This window comes from Oryzias latipes, chromosome 12 (assembly GCF_053564925.1).
Source record: "Oryzias latipes strain Hd-rR chromosome 12, Olatipes_Hd-rR_3.1".
NCBI classification, from domain to species: domain Eukaryota; kingdom Metazoa; phylum Chordata; class Actinopteri; order Beloniformes; family Adrianichthyidae; genus Oryzias; species Oryzias latipes.
The window spans coordinates 16,738,512-16,760,806 of record NC_136248.1 but is presented as its reverse complement, the minus strand read 5'-3'; the positions used below and the strand labels follow the sequence as shown (position 1 = coordinate 16,760,806).

Here is a 22,295-nt window from a genome sequence, read left to right as displayed (position 1 = left end):
AAATGTCATTAGAATACCAGATGATTGAGAGAAGCCTAAAGCAGCCAAATGTCATGAAAGAGCACAATGATGGTGAGATTCAAGTAGAATAATTAAACAGACTCGGCCTCCAAACCACAGAACAAGGAATTGTAGAATCTTGGCAGAGTTTCTCCAAGAGGGAAACTGGAGAAAAGCACCTTAAATTAGATCTCTTGTGCAATATCAAATCAACCCCATATCCAAAACAACCACAACCAAAAAAATCACGTTTGCTAACAGATCTCAGAGCACAGTGAAACCACAAAGAGCAGGTCTAGAGCAAAACGGCTAAACAGGACTTTGACTGAAGCAGATAGTCGGGTTTTGAGTACCAGAAAGCAATGGTGAACTATGACATTGTGTCAAATAGCAGCTGGGCTGAGTCAATTAATAAAGATCCAGGCACAGGTGAAAGAAGATGTTGAGTGGACGCAAGAATAGAGGAAGCAGCCTTTTTTAACCTGAGGAGATTATATATATATATATATATATATATATATATATGTATGTATAGAAAATGTCATATTTTAGGAGTTAGAAATTTATATTCGCATAAAGATAGACCTGAATTATTGCTTCAGAAGCTTGAATGCAAATGAAAATCTTGCAGCACAGCCTTCTGAAATCATCTTCTTAGGGATGCTTGGAAGACACAGCAGCTCCTCGTTGCAATCACCTATCCTTGGCTATGTTTACAAGAGTCTGTGTCAGCGTGCACAAGCGCACAATGAGCAAAATGAACAATTACATAACACCCCCACATGAATAATAAATCAAATCCCCGTGGTACCCCTAGCATGGATTGAACCAAAACATGGCACGTTTAGATTAGACCACGTCCTCCATGCGTTTGCTCCGTATCTTAACGTGCTTTCGCCAGCTCACGGTGCTCCCTTTCCATTTTCAGATCAATGAAAGAGAGAGGGAGGTGTGTGCATCTCCTGCCACAGCTGTTGAGCTCCCCTCGTACGTGCTCACATCCGGAGAGACGAGAAGAAGGAGGCGGGGAGGCAGACGTCCGTCCCAGGCTCTGCAGACTCGTGCGTAATCTGTCTGTTCCCGGATTCCCTTTAACTTTTCTACAGACTATTCTCTTTTCCTTTTTCGTGCTCCGAGTGTTTGGAATGACCAGCTTTCCTGCCTGCGTCGTTTCCATGTCAGCATGGGAACTGCCGCGTCCAGAAGGAGGAATTTAAGGAACGATGCGATATCTTCGGTGGCAGCAAAAGTTAGGTGAGTGGTGGTACTGGGGTCTCTTTGCGCCTGTACGCACGAAGACGCACCTGCGGGGGGTTTATTGGGAGATTTTTCAGTCTTTGGGGACGGACCAGGCCAAGTGTGCAGGTGTCAAGGCTGTTTTGATGAATTGCCACTGCGCTATCCCGGAAACAGCACGTCCTCCAATGCGCAGCGAGCCTCCTTGCGCTCTCTGCGACTGTCCCGTCTATAGCCCGAGGCTGCGGGTGTTTTTGTTTGTATTGTTTGTGTGTTTGTTTTTGTTTTGTTTTCTCAGGCTCCTTCGGGTCACATTCATTTTGAATGGAGCATCATGATCCACAGCCACCAATATAACGCAGATCAATAAAAGAAGTATTCAGCCCCCCCCCCCCCCCCCGACCCATTTTACATCATCATCCAAATATTTAAACATCCCAGCAGCTTGAAGATCACGTTTGCTCTTTTTCTTCCCAACTCAAAAATTATTAATGCTCTCTCGCAGCGATGAAGAGGAGGCTGCCTTCATATCCTGGTGGGAAAAAAATGAAGCATATGCCAATTAATCAATTACTGCAGTCAGTGCTGTCTTGCACAAGTAAAGCTATCTGGGTCAGTCTCAAATCGATGAAAATGAATGGGACTGTTCTCTTGCAACCTGCAGAACCGCAAACGCCTGAGCTGAGAGCTATAAATGGAGCAGGGCTGGCATGAGCTGCATGCAGACAAAAGTCTTGTTTAAATCCATCCCGCGCTGTGTCACGGCTGTGTGGCTCAGGAAGCGGTGCGCGCACGCACGGGGCTCAGACACAGGCACAGACTCAGTCACACGCGGAATCCGCTTCAAACGTGGCGCAAGGGGTGTCTCGCGCTGCGATCGATGAGCGGGTGATTGGAATTCAGTGAGTGGATGACCTTCACTTGAGCAGCAGCAGCAGCATCCACAGATGTGGGCTGATGTGCTATGACGTCACCCGTGTGCACGCAGCCCCCGTGGTGGTGGAGTGCGGTGTGTGTGTTGTGACTGCGCAGCAGAACGTGGTTCTCACGCGTTACGCAAGTGGTTGCAGAATTCCTCAGTTCTGTTTGTGGAGATGTGAAGTGCCTTTAATCTGCTTTGGTTTTAACTCGTATGGGAATGGAGCTGCAAAAATAAATACATACATAAAATAAGATAAACCTGCAGAATTTATACCGTTTTAATATTATTTTAATTCATTTTAGGGATATAAAAAAACAAGAGCATGCTTAGTAGATGCAGCTCATTAACCCAGTGTTTTAATGCTTTTCTCCTGTGCACAACCTTAATGAACCCAAAGCAGCCTTCCTATCACACATACACACATTTACACTCTCTATGCTTCCTCTCTCCCTTTGTTTGATCTGAATGATGTGCTTGAGGAAACCTTTAGATCTGCACACCCTTAACGAATTCTGCTTCCTGCTTAAAAACACCCTCCTTAATGGCAGACAAGCAGAAAAATCGGAACGAATCACGTCTTCTTTTGCTGGTTTGACATCACTCACTGTGTGGATATAGACTGTGTGGATAAAGAATGGAAGCTGTTTGTTTCTGTGCATGAATTATTGATTAAAATCAACAATTTAAGTGTGGTTTTCTAATCAGTAAATACTGTGCAAAATTCATTTTAAGACAGGTTCATTGTGTCAGAGAAATTACATAAATTACTTTGTTTTTCATCAACTCAGCATTAACTCTAATCTTAAATTTAAAAAAAAGGCCATCATTACTTAAATTGACTTTTTGTTACTCAGATTAACTGTCCTTTCACAAATGGAAATAATTTTAGATTGATTAAGTGTAAATCACATTTATTGCCTTAATATTTAAGTCTAGAAGGGATATATAATATATAGTAAAATAAATTTAATCACAACAAAACCTACTTTTTATTTACATTTACTGTTTTTTTATTGTCCTTCATTTGATTTTGTGTTTTTGTCGTGATTTTTATTTTGTTATTTTTTTGGTTTAAATGTGCCTAGATGAGCTCCTGTGGCAATAAATTGGTTTTTAGGATTTTATTTGCATCTTTAACCAAAAGATAAAATAGACAATTTGTTGTCTATTTACTCTTCACTCATTGGATTTTAAAACTTTGATGATCTTTTGATCTATTTTTAAAGCATTCCTTGTGGACTTTTAATTTTGATTATGTTGTTTTTAGAATAAAAAAAGAAAACCTGTGTTGTATTCTAGGACATAATTTCTGGGGCAAATGAATTTCAGAAATTTGTCTCCAAGTTTTGGTCGCGACTGCTGGTGCAGAGCAAACCCTGCCCTCCTTCCCCTCCCTGTTGTTGAGAGCTCTTTGATTACCCGCTCTCCCGCTGGCTTACAGCCTCTCACAACCCCAAACTAACATTACTGGTGCAACAAAAATGGCAAAAAATATTGGAGCTATCCAGCTGTACAGTTTTGATCCAGATTCCAGCTCAGACGAGGAAAAAAAGAAACGTACGTGGATCTATTTATCTGCTAGTGGATGCATCAGAATGGAGCAGAGCAGGGAGCCTGTTCCCCGTCCAGCGTATTTTCTACGTAAAAAAAAATTTGAAAACAAAAATTTTCAAATGCCATTTTTTGATCTGCTCCTGGTTCACAAAAACTTAAAATGAAGAAATACTCAGAAATGCAATTTTAAACTTGATATACAACACATTTACATAGCACCCCCACATAGCACCCCCACATATATATATATATATATATATATATATATATATATATATATATATATATATATATATATATATATATATATATATATATATATATATATATATATATAATATATATAATATATAAATATATAAACTTGATATATATCCTCCAACATTAGAAAAATGCCAAAAGAACATGTTAAAAACACCAAAAACACAATTTTATCAGAGTGGGTCATTAAGTCTAAAAGGGATTTAGTGTATAGGTTTAAAAGTACACCATTTAATTACGGTAATTTTATTTTAACACAATCTGATATTTAGTTCCATTTAGAAAAAAAAAAACAATATCTGAACTTTTTTGCTTTGTACTGTGATTTGTTGTTGTTTTTTGGCTTAGATGTGCTTGGATGTGCTCTTGTGTGACTCAAAGGGGTTTTGAAGATGTTCTAGCTACTTTTAACAAAAGAATAATAGAATTTGTCAATGTGCAGGAAAAAGGCCAATGTTTACTCTTCACAGAGAGGATTTTTAAACACTTATACAGTAAACTGACATGTTTGACAGTGCTAAGAAACTAGCTAAACGAAAGAAGGCAAAAGAAACTTCTTTAGTAATACTTTGAGCATTTGATTGTCTTCCATCCTTTAAAATGTGATGTTTGAAAACAAAGGGTGTATAAAGATTTAGTGCAGCTTAGAACTAGAGGTGTTAAATTGGATGATGGCTTCATCGTTCCACTCTGGAGATGAGTTTTTGGTGTGCACATGTTTTCAGACCCATCCAGGGGAATACTTGCCTCGTGGTGCCATTTCCAAACCAGCATGGCTTTGACACATTTAGAAAGAGATGATCTCAGATGACTAAACTCATTCTAGTGGACAACCTACCAGAGTAAACTGTAAAATTCATACCAACATAGAACATTAACTTAGCACTGTTTGATTTGATTTATTTTTAAGTTCTGAACTGCTGGTTCAGACTTGGTGTGGACTGTCAACAAGAGGCTGGTGACTGGAAGGAAGAAAGTGGTGAAAGTGCAGGGGATTGCATTTACACATCAAAATTTTGCAACAGAGAGTAAGAAAGAAGGTACTTTGATCATTCCATCTACCTCAGAAGGGAGCTGTAGTTCATCTGAAGACTAGTGGAAAGCGGGGTTCTCAAAGCTGTCAGGGGTGAAAACGTTATGAGATGAAAGGCTTTGCTTCAACGGAGGGATTCAGATCAAATTCTGTCCTTTCGTTGATTGAGGGCAGGTGTGATTGCATTTGGACTGTAGTGAGTGTTGGTGTGATGTAACTCTGATTTCCACCAAAATTATTGATTAAAAACATTTGGGGGTGCGGGCTTACTTTGAACATCATTACGTTTACAGCATTACTGGAACAAAGAAATCCTATTTTTGGTCCACTGACTGCATCTTTTTTCTAGCTCAAGGTGTAATACATTTACCAAATTATTCACTTTAAATCGACTAAATTAGGCATTTTTGAAAACTAATTTTATTTGAAAAATACATCTTTGTCATCTTAATGGGTGCAGACATTTAGATTGTCAGATTTACTTTAATTTTAGCACTTGCAATTGTTAGAACTTGCTGTACCTTCCTATGAACTGACTGAATGATGTAGCATCAAAGCCCTTATGAAAAAATATGTTAAACACTGTAAATACTGACATAAATAATGACTGACATGTTTGATTTTTTTAAGATAAAGAAATCATATCTGAACAGGAAAAATAATTCATATGGTGTTTAAATATAATTTACAATATATTAAAATTACATAGTTACTTCATCATGGCCAAGAGGAAGATAAGAATTATTAATCCGATTTACTTACTCCGGTTACATAAATAATTTCTTGACTGGTTGAATTGTGCAGCTTTATAAATGATGAGGTGACTGAGTTCAAACACAAGTGTGCTGACATGCGAGCAGCTCCCCAATCAGATATGCGATCCTCACATGTCCCATGATGCACTGCAGCATCCCTCTGCCATTAGTCATGCAACAAGTCTGTCAACAGGTTCTCATCACCCCAGTTTAGTGTGTATGTGTTGTTCTGCACGTATGTGTCTATGCATTTATGGCAAATCCAATTCGATTAGTGCATTTGAGGGGATGATTCAATTAAGGGGCAGTAGGAGTGGCGGGTGGAGAAGGTGGGGTGTCTGCGTTCATGCCAGCCGGTTGTTTATGGGAGAGAGACACCCAGAGGACACATTTGTTCTAATGATGTTCTGAGGAGTGGGAATGTCTCCGTGGCAGTGATGACCCTCTTCAGACGTGAGGTGCTTCACTTCACCTGCCAGAGAACAGTGTGATCACACAGTTAAATGCTTCTTGGTCCACGAGGAAAGTACGTGCAGTGATGAGGTCAGAAGTTCTAGGAGCTTTTCTTTGATTGTTTCAGTCTTCTGGGTCCACTTGCAGACTTGGAGACCAAATTTACAGCTTGCACATGAGAGGGAAGAAGGAAACCATTAAAGCTAAATGTCACACAACATAGATTTTCTTTGTTTGTTAGTTTTTACGCATTTTGCCTCAGATCTACAATTCATTCTCATGAGTAAATGGGTAGAAATCCTCTACAATGTTCCAAAAAACAAATTTTTTATTAGTAAAACGTCAACAACAGTAATGATGCTAAACTACAACTATAAACCCCTAAGACTGGACAGGGCTTGAGTGCTCAGCATCTGGCCTAAGGGCACTTCATCATCCATTGAGCTGTGAATTATGATCTTCCTCTTCTTTAGTAAAATTTTTCTAGTGAACCTGACCAATGTCTGCATTAACCCTTGTGTTATCTTAGATGACCCCACCCTTACATTGACGGGTTCTCCCTACCATGACAAAGGTGGATAAAGGTGGAAAGATTTCATGTAATCCATGGACACCAGTGAAGATCACAAATCATTGAAGAAAAAAGGTTCAGCGCACTGTCTAGTGGGTCTAGATGACCCAACCCCCAATATTAAAGTGCCTAGGATAGCACAAGGGTAAAATACTGTCACAGTATTCTGAGGCACGCTTGTCCTGCATGAGGATTTTGCATGAACCAGGTTAGATAGAGCTCTTCATAGAACCTGTCTAAACTAAACTGCCATTTGTCAAATCAGCACTCAAACATATTTTTTACATTTTTCATGTGAGTGTTGGGCCTACTCTGATTTTTGTAAGTGATAATGTTTGTGGCTAAATATTTTCATTAGCTGCTGTGTGTGTGTAGTTATGTCTGACTCATTCAGCAGTGGAAATGCTGAGTACAGTATGCTGGACATCCGCCCACAGACCGCTGCCTGTATGTGCTAAAACTCTTTTCTTGGTCTTAGGATGACAGATAATACGATTATTTTATTCTGAACACTAAATATGAATGTTGCAGAACTATAATTACTTAAATAAAAAAATCTTAATATTGATGCTATAGAATTACTAAATAGTATCTATCTTAATACTTGTCAGGTGTTTAGATCATTCTACCTGCGGGGAACGTCTTCTGGGTCGAAAGTGTTTAGTTTGCTGGTGATTAAGAGCAAAAGAGATAAAAGGATCAAACAAAACCTTTTACTTCTCAATATTTTAATGGTTGGTTTGGAGCTGTGAATAAAAAGGGTCCATTACTGTTGAGACTGTGGGAGAATTTTGATTTGTCTTTATCAACCATTTGACAGGAGGAAAAAAATAGTCTTTACTGGATTTTTTAAACCGAATAACCTAAAAAAATTGTTTTGACAAAGAAGCGGTACGCCATCATACCAAGAAAGTTCTGGATAGGATTTTGTTTCGTGCCGAATGAGAGGTTGTGTTCAAAATCGTGTTTTTGTAGTTTCTAACATGTTCTTGTGGCAGTTTTCTCATGATGGAGAACAAACTGTGAATGTTCTTGTGCAGAACCGTTTTCCGTCCCCATTTTTCCCTGCAAACTCTTTAAGTTTGACTAAAAATTACAGTTGTAAACAAAGTTTATTGTACGCGAAAATTTGTTGTCATTTCTGCTGTTATTTTTCCTGAACCTGAAGTTGCACTGAAATTGGTAAAGTTGACCTCGGGAGTAAAAATGGTAAATTCCTCCTCCCTCAGAACCCTGAAGCAGATGCAGATCAGCTGTAAAGAGGTGATTTTTGAAGATGTCACTTCAAACAATACAATGTTATGTTGACTGAAAGTTGTGAACAGAGCATGGTTTTGCTGAACTGCAAAGCAAAGATTCCTGTCTGGGGAGTGTTACGTTTCCAACTGAAGCTCGGATAAATGTTTGAGAAGAGAGACGGGGAGTAATCCTCTGAACATCCCAAAGCTCTCTGCTTACATAACGTCTGAGATGAACAGAGAATAACAAACCATCTTTAGGTCTACTGTGATTTATTTTTGCTAATGTTTTAACAGAAAAACAGAAAAAGAGGTCTTCATTTAAGCTATTTTTGGATCAGTAATAAATTAATCTGTTGTTCAAATATGTGCTTCTTGTTTTTGTTTGATTGTGGAAAAACTGCAGATTCGTTCAAGTTCTTGTTAAGACATGGTCTTATAGCCAACAAAAAAGAGATACTGCATTGTAAATTTTTTTAGAAAATTACTAATTTGAAAATTTATTTTAAAGTATTTAACTGTGTCTACCTTCCAAAGCTTACCAATCATATAGACTTTGAATAAAAAAAAAAGATTTTTCATATCTCTTATCTTAGCATGACACACTTGAAAACTGTTTTAAAAAAATAACAAATTTAAGCACTGCAAAAAGAAAGAAAAAACTTTAAAATTGGATCCACTACAACCAAAAGCATCTCAAAAGAGCAGCAGTTGGTTTTGCCGATGGATTAAAATCATCTGGTACGTCTGTTTTGTTCTTTGTTGGCATGATTTAACTTTTCTTGGTGGGACAAGTTCTTCACATCTCCTCCAATGTGCAATCAACTCTGTAACCCTTGTGCTATCCTAGGCACTTTAACATTGGGAGGTGGGTCATCTAGACCCACTAGACAGTGTGCTGAACCTTTTTTCTTCAATGATTTGTGATCTTCACTGGTTTCCATGGATTACATGAAATCTTTCCACCTTTATCCACCTTTGTCATGGTAGGGAGGACACGTCAATGTAAGGGTGGGGTCATCTAAGATAGCACAAGAGTTAACCGAGGTCTACAGTAAAGCAATGGAAGCAGGGATTAACAGAAAATAAGATGAGATGATGCCTTCATCCTCAAACACAAAAACACAATCCCTTTTCACTCAAAGGGCAGTTTGTTGGCTTAAAAACTGAAATATTTTTAGATATTTTTTGTTGTTGTTTTCAAGTATGTCTAGGATAATTTTGCATCCTTCTCCTCGTGGGTTTACTGGAGGCTTTTGCGTCTTAGAATTTGTTATACTTTTTTCCGTTACCAGTACCTCCCACATTCAATCCATCCAAGGCGACTAATGGAAAAAAAAAAAAAAAATTCTCAGCTGACTTTAAAAGATCCAGTTTCCCTTCAGAGAGAATCACCTTCCCCTGCTGTTTTAATCATTTACCTCTCCATTGTGCTGACTGTGCTCTCTGTCCACCTCACTTTCCCCCTATATTATTCCAGACTTCTTTGTTAATATGCCCCCAATTTGTCTCCTGACTCCCCTTTTCTTTTGTGCTGTAATAGTTTCTCAAAAACTGCCCTAGCTCCCCAACTCTGTGTCCATCACACATGATAGGGGCTTCTGCTTCTTCATTTTTCCCCGGGGTAAATCTCTCAGCTTGCTCCTCAGCACCTGTACCCCCATTTGCCGTGCTCACACACCATATATACCAAGCAAATGCATTAACATGAGACGGCGCACTACGGAGACAGGCCTCCTGCATGAGAAACGGTTTTCCAACTCTTTTTTTCCTCTCAAGTATAGTGGATGACGTGGGTCTCCTCCACCATTGTTTGCTGATTATAATCAGGGTCCTGTCAGGTGAATAATGACCTGGGAGGGCAAAATGAAAACACTTCAGATCTTAACAACACCTGCTGATTAAAGAGTAGTTTTTTGCAACTGTTATGTAACTGTGTTCATTTGTTCGGAGGATCTCTCTCGTCCGAACTTGCTCGTGCACGTAAGCACCCGACAGACCCAAAGGACTATCAAAAACCAGACGTAGTGGATTCCTGAGAGGAAGATGCACCAGAACTGCAGCTGCATGACAACCTATTTTTAGAAATATAGAGAAGGGGGTTGCATGGTGTTGCAGCTCCTGCAGAGCCTCTTGGTTCCTTAACAAAACTCTGAAGAGACGGATTGACTTTTGCTGTCTTTGCCACAAACAGTAAGCAATGGAAGAGTCAAAGGGACTCAAGGAAACAAGGAAGAACACGTCCTTTTATTGTTGCCATTAAAAAATTGGATGAATGTAAAAGTTCTGGGGAGCTGCATTGTAAACCTGCAAGTTTTCTCTTTCACTCCCGTAATTAAAAGCTTTATTTAACGAGTTTGCAATAGTGTAACAAAATGAAACTTTGAGCCGATTTGCTGCGGTGTTTGATGTAAACTTAGAGCTCACAGCCGACTGACTACGATTATCTGATTGTCTCTTTTAGGATCAAATGTGACCTTAGGAAGTATGTGCACAAGAGTTTACATAAGAACCCCAGATATAGGAATGATGGAGAATCCAGAAAGTTTTATTATTTTCACTGCAGATCTGCTCTGTGTGTGACTGAGGGTGAGCTGTTTGCTTGCTTGGTTAGACAGGCTTTAATAATAGAAGATGCTGCCTGGGAGGAGGCACACGCCCATAGATTATGCCGTGGTCAGGGGACTCCGCAGCACAAATATGACTGCTTTGTATCTGTCTTCTTTTCTGTTCATTAGTCCTGGTGGGGTCTTTAGCCTGACTAGACCACAAACCAAAGGGATGTCTGCTACAAATAGGAACAAAAATGTAGGTCACAACAATTAACTCAGGGTTTTTTTCAGGTTAATGGTAACAAAAAAAGTGTGTTTGTTTAGGTTACAGTAAATATTTTATTCTTGTAAAGCTGAACAATTAGATAAGACTGTAACTGTAACATCAACAGCTAATCATATGAGCTGATTAAAAGTTGCTCAGGCCTGAAATGGATGCATTATTGATGAATCACAATAATCACTGCAAACAATTTGACAGTGGTGGGCAATTTAACACATTATAATATTTACTTTTCCTTCTGCCAATGGTTTTCTATTATTGTTCCTAACTATAGAATAGAATAGAATAAAATAGAATTACCCTGTTACCATAGCTCTGTAAAAACAGCAGAGAGATAATAAATTATCACTAAAAATACACTTTAAAACATCCAATTTTGTCTTGGAAATGTACTTTTAACAGAAAATAAGACTAAAACTTTCTTTAGCAACTTTTTTAATAAGAAAGGATGAACTATATTTTTGACAAAAGTAACAGTAGGAGTCAGCCTTACGTAAGGAGGTCAGAGTGAGCCTTTCAGTGTAGCCATAATGCAGAGAAATCGATAGTTTTAGAACATTAATTTGAAAACGCTAAGGTCATTCTACACTAATCAAAGTATAGCAAATTTCCACTCCACGCAGCAACAAGAACTGCAGGTTCAGCAAAACGTGACACGTTCATTCATGTGTGAAGTTCACAGCTGATCCAAACAGCTTAAGACACAACTTCTGCAAAGTCAATGGAAACAAGACTAGCTTTTTTTGAACTTTTATCAAAGCAAATTTTGTATGTATGGGAAATTAATGCACCAAAATATTTCAAATGAGGTGCAAGAAATACTTTATATTTTGACATTCATATGTGCCTGTGTAATAAACTCATTAAAATACAATGTTCTCCAAGAGATCCTTGTCTTTTCCCACTTATGTGCAACTTTAACAAGTGTTCCTTGATTACACAAAACATATTATAATAATAACGATGGACTAGGTTTTTCTATGCTTTTCCAGAAGCTTAAAGTGCTTACAAAGTGTATCCATTATTCATTCACTCCTCATTCATACTTGGTGATGGTAAGCTACCAATGTACCCACAGCTGCCCTCTGTGTTGAATTAATGTGCCGTGTTCAGAGTCTATAGCTAAGGTAAAAAATGACTCCTGGACTAATATTGAGCGTTTTTTTTTTTAATTCAACTTGATTCACTGTCACGTCGTCTCTTCAGTTCTCTGTGGGGCAGCAACTTCTCTCGCTGTCCCCGGCTGTCCCTAACTCTCTCTGATGGTTCTGAGTCCGAGCGGAGCCACAAGACAGTAGTAGCAGCTCAGAACCCCATTACAAGAAAATGGGTTTGATAGAATACCAGAGGGGATTTTGTAGACAATTTTTTTTCATGTATCTCTAACAGAAACGTATTAATGTTGATAAAAAATTGGGGGGGGGGGGGGGGAAATCAGAGGGCACATGGGTACTTTTTCATCCACCAACTCAAACTGAAGTCACACACAGGAGTTTACCTAAAATAAGCTTTCCCTCTGTTTCCTTATGCTGTCTCACTTTCTCACTCTTGGCTAAGACTGGCTGAACATAGGAGATAAAACAGCTGCATCTTAATCTGTGGGTGGCACAAGTCTACAAAGAAGCCAATTAGGATTATGATTTATAGTTCCCGTGCCCTTTCCTTCTTTCTCCTCTTCCCTTGTCTGTCGTCTCTCACTCATCCCTCCTCTCTACCCATGAATTAATGTCTTTATGTGTATGGTGTGTGTTTGCCCCCACAGAGCAGCGCGAGCGTTTGGAGAGTACCTGTCCCACACGCACCCTGAAAACCGAAACGGATCAGGTCAGCGTCTCTGTCAACCTGCCATTTGTCCATCCCTCTCTGCTGTTCTGTGTACTCCTTTGAGGTTTTAATCCTTCCTCCACCTGCTTCACCTCACTCCCTTTGGAAATGCCAGGCTGTGCTCACTGGTGTGTCACCATGATAACTGTTGAAAGATGATGACATTATCCTGTGGCATCCTGAGCTTGTTCTCCACTTTTCCTCTTTCTCTGTTTTTCTCTCATAGGGTAATTTTTTTACCGTTCTTCCTTTCATTTACCTTTTCTTTTCCCCATCTCTTTTTTTTTTACATCTAGCTCATCTTCTGTGTGATACATTGGTTGGTTCTGATCCAGAGGCACCAAGTGACACAATTGGCCCCAAGGATAGCGAGCACCTCCCTCCTTGCGCCACCATCAAGGGCTGTGAGGACAAACAGGAACCCAGAATAGTAAAAGAGAAGCTGGCCTTGCTCCAGCCTCCTCCCCCATCTGTCACCCTTTCTACCAAGCCTGAGCGCCTCTCCCTCGAACGGAGCTTTTCAACAGAGGAAGATCAGCAGAAGTCCGTGGAGTGCACTCTGCAGCCCGCCCGCGTCTACACCATCACCACCCAACACGGTATGTTGATGAGCAGCGGCAGGGGAAGCAAGGAGAGCCTGGAACTGGACGTCCTGAAGGACAAGTCGGCGAGCGGTGGGGTAGGGTCCAAAGGTGGTTCAGTCCAAGCCACCACCTCCTCTTCCTCGGCCTCTTCATCGCCGATCCAGTACCACTGTACAGGCAGTGGGCGTGGTGCCAGCAGCCACCATCACCAACATCACCATGGAAATCACCACCATCAAACCCTGCACGGCACGGCTCCACCATCAAACAGCGGAGGGAGCAGCATTGCAACCGGAGGCAGCAACCAGCAACAGCAGATGAGTGCTGCGGGGCCCCACTCCCATCATGCATCGCATCACCACACCCATCACCACCATCACTTGTCCCATCCGCCTCTGCAGACTTCTATCAGTGCCCACAACATCCGCGGCTGGGGCGAGAGCGGGAAAGGGGAGGCGGAGTGCAGCGGGCTGGCTTGTGAGGCATGCAGCAGTGCTCCCTCACGCAGCCAAGGCTCCCTGGATCTGGAAAACACGTCCAGAGAGGCAGGCAAGCAGCACCGGCGCCTAGAGCGGATGTGGAGTGTGGACCGGGTGACTGGGCTGGAGAGAGGTGAGAAGGTGGAGGACACAGAGGAAGACAGAGGCACTCCAATCCCTTAAGAGCTGCAAGTGGGGTCTGACCGGACCAGAGAAGAAATAGTTCTCAGATCAATTAAAATAGAAAATCTTTAGTTTATTGTTATTGTGGTCACTAATTACTTTTATTTAAAATCAGGTAAATTCCCGTTTTTTAAGTTTGTAAATTAAACATAATTTTTGAGGCCTAGAGGTTTGCTAGCAGTGCTGCCAGATCTAGTCACGGGTTTTCAACCAAAAAGTCATCTAAAATCCTCCATATCCCACAAAAAAAAGCTTAATCCCTTATTAATTAGCTGTATTTAGCAGTAACTAATCACCCAATATTTATCACTTCCCATTTTGATTAAAAGTCCAACGTTAAGACTTTTTAAAATAATATTATATCTGCCATTTTTACAACAAATCAGAGCAAAACAAAGACTGACTCCTTTAAAACTTTATCACCCATAGGAGCTCAAACGTAAGCTCACATACACCCCTCCCTTTAGTAATAAAAATGTAATTAAAATTGCGAGAATGTTTTTAAAAAATATTACAATATTAACATAAGTTAAGTAAACTAAAGGCATGCAACCAATCCACTTTACAAAGGATCACACAAGCTGCCTTAAGGTGTGCTTGATGCTTTTTTACCTCACGGCAATTGAACAAGAAATACGCAAAGTACAGATATTTAGATAATTTAGATAAATGATTAACACAATTAAAATAATTCATTAAAAGTGACTTAATAAATTGGCTTATTGACTTTACAAATTGGTGAACACATATATAATTTATAAATTGTTGCTCATGATTGCAAGGGTGATGTGCCTCCCCTGGTTGAAACATGTTTTAATAAGGAAATATAAACCGCTAAACTGACTGCCCAAATTATGCCCAGAGTAACTTTTGCCCAAAAAGTCAGAATCAAAACCACCCAATTGGGTTGGCAACACGGTTTTCGAGAGGGCAGGATTTTTGGGGGAGAACTTAAACAGATGAAACTACAAAAACTTACTTTTTCAGAAAATTTGCAATATTGTTGAGAAAACCTAAGTATGTTTTTCTACTTCAAAGTTTTTCACTTTGTCTTTTTACCTTGTGATTGATTGACTGCTGTTTTTACCATGTAAACATAGTCAGATATTTCCACCTTGTACTCTTAAAATGTCAATAAATTACTAGTATTTTCTTTATCTAACAACTAAACCTTGCATTTGCAATTAATTTGTCAAAGAAAAAATGGGTTTGGTTCAGGGAAAGGAGTCTTTAAATCTATTTCTTCTCAGGTCTGGTGGGGCCTAAGGGATTGATGTTGGATGTGGCGTGGTGTACTTCTGACTCTTTTTCTCCCTGTCTGTCCTCTGCTGTCACATCCTTTGTGTCTCCCTCTCTCCATATGTGGAGTGGTGGAATGTGCGGTGCTAGTGCTGTTGGTGGCTTTGTACCTTTTTCCCTTTGTTGCCACATTTGCCAATAAGGCCCATGGATTTTTTTTTTCTTTAGCTTTCTCCTGAACTCATTTTTTCTTTCTAATTGCAGAAGACAGTAACTGGTTCCCAAAGGAAAACATGTTCACCTTTCAGACAGCCACAACAACCATGCAGGCGTAAGTTTCCATGCGGACACTTCAACACAAACCCTGCACGTGCACACTTATGTTTGGGATGTATTTAGTGTCAAAAAGATGGCGGTAAATGAACCATAATTCTGTTTTATACCTTTGGTTAGAAAATACTCCAGACATGCTAGCTGTTTTGCCAGCCATTAATGTTGTGCTTTGGTTTTTAAATTGACTTCCAACCTTGCAGGCTCCCATCATTTGCATTTAAATAAAGCTGAAAATACTGTATTAATCACAGCTTGTCTGAGTGCAGAACTTCAGATGATATTTTTTTTTTAGCAAGTCATTATATATTGAGCAAAAACAGCTAAATAAAAAAAAGGGAACACATGGGTCCCCTAGATCCTTTCAGCCGATGTACATTTTCAGGATAACCAGGTACAGTGGTGGAAGAGTGATGGTTTGGGATTCCTGCATTAAAGAGTATTACGGAATAAAACACTGTAGTCATTTGTCTAGACACCATTCAATGAAGCAGCTGTTAACAAAGCTGAAATTGCTCTATAATATATGCAGCTGCCTTGAGGTAAAAAACTGGAATGTTTTTTTTTTTATATTTCGAAATTTAAAAGTGAATCACCTTTATAAGCAATATATATATATATATATATATATATATATATATATATATATATATATATATATATATATATATATATATATATATATATATATATATTTATTTATTTATTTTCAGCAGGCTAATAGTATTTAGCTTAGGCCTGTATCAAATTCAAGACATAGAAATCAATCTTTGGGGTGCTTTATTTACTATTTTTCTTAATTTGAAAGCACAATTTTGGCTTCATGAAAAGATCTAACAACCAAGAAAAAAAACTAATTATGTGAAGCTTTTGTTTCACTTAAACTTACTTATAGATTTTGTGTTTAATACATGTAACAAGATGCTGATGAGTAATAAGTGTATTATTGAATAATTAGGTGTCTACATAATATATGCAATAAAAGCTGTGGATTATAAATGTGTTCAACTTGTAGTTAACCTACTGGAACACAAACAAAGGTGTTAAACCAAATATTAAACAAATGTCACATGCCTGTGAGGGTAAATAAGACTGTGCCTCTGCGTTGAAGTTCCTTCAGTGTCTTGCTGTGAGGGTGAAATGAGATTTTGTGTCAAGATCGCCTGCAGCTGTAAAAGATTTCTCAACTGACAGAACCAATTCACATCAATATGCAGAGTCTCCAGCAGCTTCCTGAGTTCTGTTTCTGTCATCACTTTCATTTTATCCCTTCCTGAATTGCCTGTTTTGTGAGCTTAGCCTTTAGCCTTGCGTTAGATACTCGTTTAGGTCACAAAATGTGTCCTCGGCTAGCATCCTTTATAACCTCCTGCTCCATCAGCTGGGCGTTGTGCAGAAAAGCAGCAGCATGGTATCAGTAGATGACTATTTTTTATAAAATCAAATATTAACCTATTCTCTTTCTTTTCTTCTCCTTTTGTTGCCTTCTGACTAAACTCGGGGGGCCTCAAACAGAATATCGTAAGTATTCATCTCTGCCTTCTTTTCCTTTATTTCCAAAACCCTTTTTACTCTTGTGACAATTTATCAAATATGCACAAGCTAAAGTAAAAACAATAAAAGATAAAAACCGGATCTTACAAAGAATATGACCATATAAATGCACTCCACACAACTGACCCCTTTATTTTTTACAAAAGAGGAGGGTAATAAAATGTTTTACTGGATTTACCTTAAAACAAAATGGCTAAATCTCTTGTAAACCACTGCAGTTGAATAGCAGCCAAGCTGAAGTGCAGAGAAGGTTATTTGCATGTTGGCCAATATAAACTCTGCCAGATAGTGTAGCAGCTGTGACACACAATCACACAAACACACACACACACGCCTTTATCTAGGACAGAGAAATAAATGGTTTGACATAAGCAATTTTGGCTATTTGTGTCAAGTACTGTAACTCTGCTCCACAGCAGTCCTAATTATCATCACACTCCTGACTTTAGCTGAATTTAGAGGTGAATAAGGGAAATGGTTCTTATTAAATAGAAAAGAGCCTTATGATGTTCTAAATATACATTTGAGTACTTAAAAACAACAACAAAATATTGGAAATGGTTAAAAAAAAAAGTTCCATGAAAGCCCCAAAACTAAAATGGACATTTTTATGTCATTGCAATAATACATCAGTGGGAAACTATTTTGCTAATATCCTTGCTATACCTGTGATTACCTGGCCAGTCAGAAGTTATGGTTGCAGAGGGCTCTTATTGCCCACCCCCAGATTGATTCCTCTCTGTTTAAAAGCAAGCAGAGACCCGGAATCTTAAACGATCAGGGAACCTGCAGTTCTGGTCAAGTGTGACCATTTTAAAAGACAATCCCTTCAGGACTTCGTTTTTATTTTCGTTTCCCCACTAGTTTGAGCTTTTGGGATTCACAATACGAAAACAAAGAGCTTAGTGCGTCCTATGAGCTTAAAAGCTCCATTTTGCAATGCTTACATTACAAATTCTAACTGACTACGGATCAAGCGGGTCATGTAGGTCAGTCAATATCTCTAACAATCATCCTAAAACAAAGGAGTTAAACTATTGGGACAACTGCAGATAATTTTCTTATTGTTCTATGTGGAGCATAAAACACCAGAGGCAACAGAAATCTCTTTTTCATGACAACTGTGTGTATTTCTGAAAATTGGGTGACTTTAACCAGCTCAGTGGCCTGGCGGGAGAGTGTCCACCCTGTGACTTGAAGGTCATGAGTTCAAATCCAGGCTGAGACTCTAAAAATTGACACCTGCTTGACACTCAGGATTGGGTAGTTAAATTACCTAATGGTTCCCCAAGCACAGCTATGTCTGCAGCACACCTCTCCCCCAGGGGATGGCTCAAATGTGGAGAACAAATTTCACACACTAAGTGTGTGACAGTTAATGGGACTTTAACTTTATGGTTGCAGAAAAGATGGATGGACAGGTGGGCACCACTTTACTTACCAAAGGTGGACAAGCTTGTGTATGCTCTTAGTCTTTTCCATGTTGTTGGACCTTAACCTCTTTGTATCCTTAAAAAAAGTCTTACTTCAGACAGTACATTTGACTGTAGCTACAATTGAATATTTTCTTAGCGCTCATTCAATTGTTGTAATTGCTGTATTAAAACAATTCTGGTTCCTTAACCTAAAAAATATGTCCAGTTGAAATAGGAGTTGAAAAAACCTGCAGTATTCAAAGAAAAATATATTTGTCAAGTAAATATATATATAAGAAAGTGCTGAGCAACATTTTATTGCCTCAGACACAGTTAGCAAAAATTCCAGAGAAAAGAAATTGACAAAAATTATTTCACAAGTAATTCAGTGATAAGAAAAAAGCAATTTCTCTTGGCTGAATGAACTGGGTGGTCAGGTTTACCTAATTGCAAATAATGTTTTTCAAGACTGGAAGTTTTCAACCCCAAAGTGTTATTTGCGGAACTGTTATAAACAGTTAAATGTGTTGAGGAAACACGCTAAAAGTGATGCATCTCACACCACATTTGTACTTTGACACAAAGTCCACCATGAATGTGTAGAGAGCTGCAGTTCTCTGTGATTTTTATAAATTAGGTTCAATCATCTCATCATCTGACGTAAATTTATACCTCTTACTTTGACCTCTTCCTTAAATATACAAGGTGTCTTCAGAGGAAAAAATGGGAACAAACCACATTAAGTATAAAACTGCAAAAGCTTCTTAAAACACATTTCTTTAAGAAATAAAAGCTGACTGTGGTAAATATTGTGTAAAATCATGAAATTGTTTTTTCTGGTTTGTTGCTTCACACGTGCACGCATAGATAGACTTTTATTGTGACAATTCGACTTGACTGCCTGGTGAAAATCTACTACCTACTTAACCTAAGAGCCCAATAAACCCTGCAGCTGAAGAGCACGGCACAGTCAAGCCAGTGATCTCCATCTCCCTTTAATGCCGGGTCACGTACTGCCAGGGCTTTCCAAGGTTTTTGCTGTGGAATAAAAAAGAATAAAGGATAGGATTTATGAGAAGTATTTTTGAGATAGGAAGAATCCCCCTGCTTGGCTGTCATTTTGCTCTTATATTTTAGAGGATGCTTTGAAGTTTCCTATTTTCAACCGTCTAAAAACGTTAGGGAGTCAGAGCCCAGTGCTGTAAAGTGGAAAGGTATTGACAGATTTTAAGTGAACCAATCAGAGATCTGCTCAACGTGTCAAGCTCTTGGATAGAGTTGATTTTCTAAAATGCCATTTTTACATTATTTTATTAGCTATTACTTTTATTGTGATAAAATGACAAATTCTAAATGCAAATGGTCATCATTTATAAATCACATCAGATTGAATAAATTTTTTTGTTGTTTATGTAAAAAGCTTAGACCACTTGTTTTAGAAAAATTTCAAACATCCATTTTTTAAATAAGACCAGTTTTAAAGACAAAAACACTAAATTGAAAGGCTCAAGAGAGACAGAATGAGACTATGCTGAACTTTGAAGAGTAATTGCTTCCCTAACAAGTTCAGAAACAGCCCCTCTCAGACCCAGATGCTCCTCCACAAAGAGGCAGATGGTAAATGTGACACCAGGCAGTACATCTCAGTTCCTTTGACATCTCAGTGTTATCCATCTGCAGTGTCAGCGCCATTAACACTGCATGTCACTTCGCCTGAGTGATTTATCTGAGCATGAGAAAAACTGGAACAAAGTATTGAGTACAGTATTTCGGCTAATCTATTGACAGAACTGGATTATTCATAAGTGAACATCCCCCAAATTAGGCAAATTCTAGCGACTAGACCTTCAGGCAGACATGTTTGCATGTGCTGAGCCTCTTTTTACACCCAGAGGTGAGAATTAGAGTACCAAAAACAGATCAAATAAATAAATAAATAAATAAGATGAGGTTGAAGTAAAAAAAAAAACAAAAAAACAAAAACTGAACTAGACAAAAACTACAAGATACCAAGTAGTTCTGTGTTTTTAGCAGGACCTTTAAAGGCAGCCATTTACTCCATGTTAAAGTGCGTCTGCATCTCACCTTCACCCTGAGGTTCAGTTTATACTTCATACTTCATGTCAGGTCATATTTGTCCCAAGGTCATCGGACAGGAATCGCCTCAATTCTGCGAAATGTGACACTACCACATGACATTATCTGCGATTAAAATCTTAGAATATTGCGCCATTTAACCCATACTTATTTTGAGCAGTTATTACAGTATGGGATGCCGACGCAAACTTGATCCAGGAAATTGTATTTCCATTTCCCAGGAATTTTGAAAACAAGGCAGCTATTACAGCAAATACAAGAGGGGATAGACAATGTTTCGTTCTAGATAGATAGATAGATAGATAGATAGATAGATAGATAGATAGATAGATAGATAGATAGATAGATAGATAGATAGATAGATAGATAGATAGATAGATAGATAGATAGATAGATAGATAGATAGATAGATAGATAGATAGATAGATAGATAGATAGATAGATAGATAGATAGATAGATAGATAGATAGATAGATAGATAGATAGATAGATAGTAATTTTTCTGATCCTTAAGGAAATTTTAAGATCATCATTCTATCTCCATTTCAAAAACATGTTTAAAAACCTACTACATTATCACTGCATATTCTCTGTCTAATGCAACTGTAATTTCAGTTATATTCCAGTAACATATGGAGCAGGTGGCAAATCATCAAATGTATAAACGCCACTCAGAAGTCCGTCCCAGTTATTGCAGAGGATCACAAGTGAAACTGGCCAACCTTGGTATGAGCTAGACCACACTGCGTATTGCGGTAAGAAATGCAATACAACTGATGCGATGAAGTATAAAGTACTATGAAGTGCTATGAAGTACAAACTGGGCATTACTAACCCTCACGTGTTGTAAAAGTGTTCGCTACAACTTGTCCCTTGCAGCATTGTAGAAAATAATGTACATGAACATTTTGGCTCTATGGGCTCACCAAGCGTTCCATGACCGTCCTTGTGTAGACCACCCGCATGCCTCATAGAGGTTTGACCATTTTTTTCACCTGAAGACATCCTATATCTATCCATAAGGACAGTTTGGACTAAGGTTCAGTAAGAGAGCTTTCACTTTTTATGTTGCATTTTTTCTCATTAAAGATACAAAAAATGATCCATAGAATAATGTTATTTTTATCGATGGAGTTTCATAATTCCTGCCACTTCACTTACATAAGTAAACACTTTACTGGTACTGTTGTAAATGTGTTAAAAAAAAACCTCTGACATAAGTTTCATTTAGAAAATGTGTCTTTGTGAGGTGTTTGATGTTAAACTCTTAAAATAAAATCAAACAGCATAAATCTGTGACTAAATAGTCTTTCTGCTGGAGGTGCATAATAATCCATGTCTCTACCTATTTAATTAATGATGCTATTCTCAAATACTGCAATACTTCATCTCATTCTTTGACAGGTCTTAATAAACTCACTGAAAAATAATTTCATTTTTGTTAAATCCAGTGCAGAAATGTTTAGATCAGCAGAGAAAAGGCAACAGAGAGTCCCTAAAACTAAATATTATTTTTCTAGAAAATAGGTTAAAAAGAACAGCAGAAGAAGGAACTACACAGTATTGTCAGATTGTCATGAAAAGATCTCAATCCTTTTTTTTTAATCTAACCCTTATTAATCTTTATTTATATCATCTGTTCAGTCATTAACATTTTCAGACTGTTTACATGCAGAAGGCATGAGTTTGCCATATTTAAGTGTAGCTAAATATTTGTCCACGTTCAGAGAAA

The 22,295-nt window shown here is 38.4% G+C and overlaps 1 protein-coding gene across 8 annotated transcripts in view; it reads left to right on the top strand.

Annotated features, from left to right (window-relative positions):
* The first annotated feature begins 821 nt into the window (after positions 1-821).
* Positions 822-22,295, top strand: part of nsmfa (NMDA receptor synaptonuclear signaling and neuronal migration factor a) — a 42,553-nt gene continuing 21,079 nt past the window's right edge. For 2 of the 8 annotated variants that reach the window (XM_078955787.1, XM_023960732.2), the window contains exons 1-4: positions 822-1,254; positions 12,621-12,682; positions 12,979-13,815; positions 15,432-15,498. In XM_078955787.1, coding sequence (XP_078811913.1) covers positions 1,184-1,254; positions 12,621-12,682; positions 12,979-13,815; positions 15,432-15,498 — 1,037 coding nt within the window. In that variant the 5' untranslated portion in view covers positions 822-1,183. Of the gene's footprint in view, positions 1,255-12,620; positions 12,683-12,978; positions 13,879-15,431; positions 15,499-22,295 lie in introns of all 8 variants that reach the window. The other 6 variants (XM_023960734.2, XM_023960730.2, XM_078955790.1 and 3 more) reach the window with 3 other exon arrangements.